This window comes from Panthera leo, chromosome A3 (genome assembly GCF_018350215.1).
Source record: "Panthera leo isolate Ple1 chromosome A3, P.leo_Ple1_pat1.1, whole genome shotgun sequence".
Classification (NCBI taxonomy): domain Eukaryota; kingdom Metazoa; phylum Chordata; class Mammalia; order Carnivora; family Felidae; genus Panthera; species Panthera leo.
In genome coordinates, this window is record NC_056681.1 from 65,119,887 (window position 1) to 65,125,886 (window position 6,000).

General features: G+C 38.8%; 1 protein-coding gene across 7 annotated transcripts in view; it reads right to left on the reverse strand.

Annotated features, from left to right (window-relative positions):
• Positions 1-6,000, reverse strand: part of SRBD1 (S1 RNA binding domain 1) — a 204,855-nt gene extending 198,855 nt beyond the window's left edge. For 2 of the 7 annotated variants that reach the window (XR_006200646.1, XM_042932179.1), the window contains exon 1: positions 3,843-3,919. Coding sequence is in view for 5 of the 7 variants with exons in the window: in XM_042932179.1 (XP_042788113.1) it covers positions 3,843-3,866 (24 nt within the window). In the remaining 2 variants the exon portion in view is untranslated. Of the gene's footprint in view, positions 1-3,842; positions 3,921-4,445; positions 4,464-5,921 lie in introns of those variants that run through there. The other 5 variants (XM_042932176.1, XM_042932175.1, XM_042932178.1 and 2 more) reach the window with 4 other exon arrangements.

The following is a 6,000-nucleotide window of genomic DNA, read 5'->3' on the forward strand; positions in this document are numbered from 1 at the left end:
TAAAATCTACATTAGACTCTGACATGCTTGGAACCCTTTAACCAGTCATGTTACAATGCCTCCAGTTCTAACTTCCACTTAGAAGAAGAAGGAATGCTTCATAGAAATACAAAGGGGTTGTCACAAAAGCATACACGTGCCCTCGGCTCTTTAGCTCAATTCAGTCCAGTAGTTGCAGATTAGTCAAGAGTGCACCCAGAGTAAACCAGGAGAACAAAAGGAAAACAGTCTCCAGGAAGTGGACAGGATAATCTTCCATCTTTTCCTTCACTTCCCTTTGTGGCACTGTACGCTTATGCCAGTCAGCCTTCTTCAAATAAGTGTTTCTAGATACTGATCATAAAGGAATAGGTAACTTTTGATTTCTATGTTATATGAACTTGACTACAACAAAACAAAAACACAAACAGAAAAAGTTAGTGTATCATGGGGTGCCAGTTCAAATCAAGGCAGAAATGAGTTGTTCAAAAAGTTGTATTAAGACAACAAGCTATCTTTCTGGAGGAAAACAAATATTTAAGTCCTACTGCCATACCCTGAACAAAAATATATTCCACACAACTAATAATTTAAAACGTGCAAAATATTTCTCAGAGCTAAAACAAACAATCCTAAAATTAGTACAGAACCTCAAAAGACCCCAAATAGCCAAAGCAATTTTGAAAAAGAAGAACAAAACTGGAAGTATCACAATTCTGGATTTCAAGCTATATTACAAAGCTGTAATCATCAAGACAATATGATACCAGCACAAAAAACAGACACAAAGATCAATGGAACAGAATAGAAAACCCAGAAATGGACCCACAACTATATGGTCAATCAATCTTCAGCAAAGCAGGAAAAGAATATCCAATAGAAAAAAGACAAGTCTTTCAACAAATGGTGTTGAGAAAACTGGACAGCGACATGCAGAAGAATGAAACTGGACCACTTTCTTACACCATACATAAAAATAAATTCAAAATGGATGAAAGACCTAAATGTGAGCTAGGAAACCATCAAAATCCTAGAGGAGAACACAGGCAGCAACCTCTTTAACCTCAGCCACTGCAACGTCTTACCAGACATATCACTCAAGGCAAGGGAAACAAAAGTATACATGAACTAATGGGACTTCATAAAGATAAAAGTCTGCACAGTGAAGAAAACAATCAACAAAACTAAAAGGCAGCCTACACAATGGGAGAAGATATTTGCAAAAAGCATATCTGATATCGGGTTAGTATCCAAAAATCTACAAAGAACTTACCAAAGTCAACATCCAAAAAACAAGTTAAGAAATGGGCAGAAGACATGAGCAGACATTTTTCCAAAGAAGACATCCAGATGGCTAACAGACACATGAAAAGATGCTCAACACCACTCATCATCAGGGAAATACAAATCAAAACAATAATGAGATACCACCCTACACCTGTCAGAATGGCTAAAATTAACAACACAAGAAATAACAGGTGTCGGCAAGGATGCAGAGAAAGGAGAACCCTCTTCACTGCTGCTGGGAATGCAAACTGGTGCAGCCACTCTGGAGAACAGTATGGAGGTTCCTCAAAAAAAAAAACAAAAAAAAAAAAACCTAAAAATAGAACTACCCTATGATCCAGCAACTGAACTATTAGGTATTTACCTAAAGGATAAAAACCAAAATACAGATTTGAAGGGGTACATGCACCCCAATGTTTACAGCAGCATTATCAACAATAGCCAAACTAAGGAGAGAGCCCAAATATCCACTGACTAATGAATGGATAAAGATGTTGTGGTATATATACACAATAGAATATTACTCAGCCATCAAAAAAGTGAAATCTTGCCATCTGCAACAACATGGAGCTAGAATGTATTATGCTAAGCAAAATAAGTCAATCAGAGAAAGACAAATACCATATAATTTCACTCACATGTGGAATTTAAGAAACAAAATAGATGAACATATGGGAAGAAGGGGAAAAGAAGGAAACAAACCACAAGAGGCTCTTAATAATAGAGAACAAACTATAGGTTGATGGAGGGAGACGGGTAGGAGATGGTCTAGATGGGTGATGGGTACCAAAAAGGGCACATGTGATGAGCACTGGATGTTGTATATAAATAATGAATCACTGAATTCTACTCCTGATACCAATATTGTACTGTATGTTACCTAAAATTTAAATTTTAAAAAAGGGAAAATAATAATTAAAAAATAAATGTAAAAGAGATAGTCAAAAAATAAAAAATAAATTAAAAATAAAATGTACAAAATAAAACTACAAGGGGCACATGGGTGGCTCAGTCAGTTGAGGGTCTGACTCTTAACTTCAGCTCAAGTCATACTCTCAGGGTCACAAGATTGAGCCCCAAGTCAGGCTTTGTGCAAAACATAGAGACTGTTTAAGACTCTCTCTCTCTCTCTCTCTCTCTCTCTGCCCCTCTCCCTGCTCGAGCTCTCTCTCGCTAAAATAAATAAAAATTTTTTAAAAAGCTCTCTCTCTCTCTCTCTCTCTCCCTATGCCCCTCTCCCCGACTCATGCGCTCTCTCTCTAAAATAAAAAAAATTTCATTAAAAAAAATAAAACTACAAAAGTACTACAGAAAATAAATATGACCATTTTCATAATTTAGAGTGGAGGTAGGGGAAGAAAAGTTTTCCTAGGCATAACTCAAAATTTCAAAAGCCAAAAGACAAACAGATTTCACTATATAAAAATTAAAATTCCAAGTCAGCAGTGGGAGTGCTTCAGAACTAAACCAATTTATTCTGCACTATCATCAAAAAAATCACAAGAAGCAGTACCTGATACCTTGGAACTAAGAATGAAGGGACTAAGGGCTGGTGTAAGTTGTCTAAGGCAAAGAAATATCTCTAGAGGCCCTACTCCACTTCATGCTATTAAGCAACTGCCCGGGGAAAAAGTCTGGAAAGAATAAAACCATCCTTAGACTACAGGACACCAAATACAGTTGTGGGCATGAGAAACATACAGACCAAACAGTAAATGAAGAGGACCCCTCCCCACCAGTCCTCTTCTGCTACTAAGCTCCTAGTCAGACCTTTTCTCCAGGGAGGAAAATGGAAAGGCTCTTCTCTGGAGAATCTGACCAGCCCAAAAATAAAAACCTGAAGATACTAAATTCCCCCAACAAACAACCCAACTAGAGCATCTACTCGCACCTCTCCATTCTACAATATACCGGAATTCAGAACATTCCCATACAGACCACCATGCACCAATTCTCACTCCACACTTTAACAGAAATGTGTTTAAAATAGGGGTAGACACACCCATGGTAATCTCATAAAATTCTGAGTAACCATTAAACAAATATTGTTCTTTCCCGAAACAAATATGTCCAAATTCCCCTTTATTAGGCACCCTGGAAGCAATGTTACCATTGAATGATGAGTAAGATGTAAACTTATCCTCTGACAAGAAGAAAAATATGAATTTGAAAAGGGAGGTGGGGAAGGAGAATATGCTTGAGCACGGAGGCCAGTTTCAGACTAGTTCTAGAAAGAGTATATATAGAAGCTAAGGACCTAGAAATTATTTTTTCAAAACTGCCTATGCCAGGTATACTCCCAAGGGTATACATATTCAAGTTTAAAGACTGATGTTTCTAGGAGCTGTTTCTCCATCTCCACTCCTCCCAAGTTCCCGTCTTCATATCATAGGACTCATTCAATTAACCAAAATTCCATCCATTTCCATGCTTTTAAATATCTGTATCACCTACTTATTAACAATCCTAATACCTCCAACCCAAATCTTGCCTAAGATTCAGATTTACATAATAAATTATTCATATTGCCTAAGAAACTATGTAGATGCCTCATACTTACCTAAAATGTAACATACCCACAATGAAATCTTGATAACCATTTCTTGTCTTAAAACCCATTTCTACCGGTCTTTCCCATCTCAGTAAATGGCACCATCATCCATCTAAATAGGTGGCTAAGCCAGAACCTTGGAAAAATTTTAACAGCTTCACTGAGCTATAAATGACATACAATAAATTATACATGCTTAAAGTGTACAAACATGGTAAGTTTTGGAATATGTATACACATCTCCACAACCAAGATAATACATCTATCATCCTCCAAAGTTTCATTTGCTAAGCTAAAGCCTTGCAAATCTTTTTTTCCTGTCATCTCCCAGTCTACTAATAAGCAACATAAATTCTTCCTCCAAAATACAGCTTACATTTCTATGATCTCTTTAGTCCCCATATCTCTTATCTAGACTATAATAACCTCTTAACTGGCTTCCCTGCTTCCACTCTTGCCTCTACTACCCATTCTCCACATATGAACCCAAAAGATCATTTAGAAAATGCTTAAAAACCATTCCCACTTCCCACTCCATCCTCCACTTAGAATCAAATCATATTTTTACCATGACCTTCTAAAATGCCCTACAGGACTGCCCCCTGCCTGTCTTTCTAACCACATTTACCATTTGTTGCAGCTCTTCAGCCAGTTACAACATTCTTTCAGTCCCTGAATGAACCACGATTCTTTGCCATCTCAGGTTCACTCTGGAACACTATTCCCGATGCTTATCAATGGACTAGCTCTTTCTCATTTCTTACAGCTCAGCATTTTAGGCCTAAAATGGGTTTCCAAAATATAGTATTATTATAGGACCCTATTTATTTCCTTTATACAGTACTATATAACATAATCTAGAATTATCCTTGTTTATTGTCTGCATCCCCCATGTTTACTTCATGGCAGTAAACACCATGAAGGAAGGAACCACATTTGCCTTTTTCTGCATAACACAGAGCTTAGCATTTAATAGCTACCCTATAACATACGTGTATTAAATGAACATAAGAATATATACAAAATGGTCTCTATAAAGGAATATATATTTTCCCCCATAACTATTAGGCAATATCACACATGGCACTCATTGTTTTCTTTTTGAAAAAGTGATGGTACAGAAGAACATTCTTATTCTTAGTGGCTTAAGATCTTTCCCTCTCAACGCTGTCTTATCTCTGTGGACACAAGAGCATATTCAAAATCAGTTGCTGTGATGGTCCTAAGGGAGAAGGCACTAAATTAGGGTGAGTGAAAATCGGGAAGGGGGTGTGAAGAAACCTGCACACACATAAATATTACTTTAAAAATGGGAAAACCACAATTAGAAATGTTAAGAGCAGAGGGGAACAACTTTTTAAGAGGCAGCTGAAGAAGTTTCCCCAAGGTACAAACAGAAGTGCTTGGAATGTCAGCAAAGATCCCTACATAATACAAAGTAACAGACCTGTAAAGATCCTGAGAAATCAGACAGTCCTTCCCCACCCCCCTAATGAATAAGAAGCCTGAGATCCAGTAGATGAGATGGTTTACTCAAAGGGAATGTTCTAATTATGTAGGTAGAATCCAAAGCCCCAAACAGCAAGACCAGCCTTGTTTCCCATTCCACAAACATTATAGTATAACATGCTAGCGCGGGGGAGGTTTAAGGAAAGTTGCCTAGAGAGTTCCCATTCATTCCTTCCCTCGAGTTATTCAGCGCCTCCAAATGCCAGACACGCTGCTGAGGATGCGGATGATGCAGACAAGGCCATGATCTGATGGTAAAAAGGGTGCTTCCTCCCCCATCTCCGATAACTTGAGGTGTGGAAACAAGCTAGGTTTGCCTGGGTTTTCCCACGTCTGTCCCTACGTGCTGAGAGCTGCGATTTGACTGAGAAGACGCGCCAGGTGACACGCGGCAGCTAAGAGGGGTTTTCCGGGTGTAGGTTGGAAGATACAGACCGCAGACCGTAATATGTAATGACACTTCTCACTTTAAAAAGGGATGTTATTTCCCAAATGAGCGCTTAGAATTTTTTAAATGGCCCCAAAACTACCGGAGCCCGGGCGCCGGGTTCACGCGAGCCCGCAGGAACACCGCCAAGGCGGACGCTCAGCTCACCTTCCCGCCCGGCGAGTCAGAAGGCCCGGGATTCTGTGTGTGACCGCATCTTCCGGTTCCCGCCGGAAGTTTTTCAAAC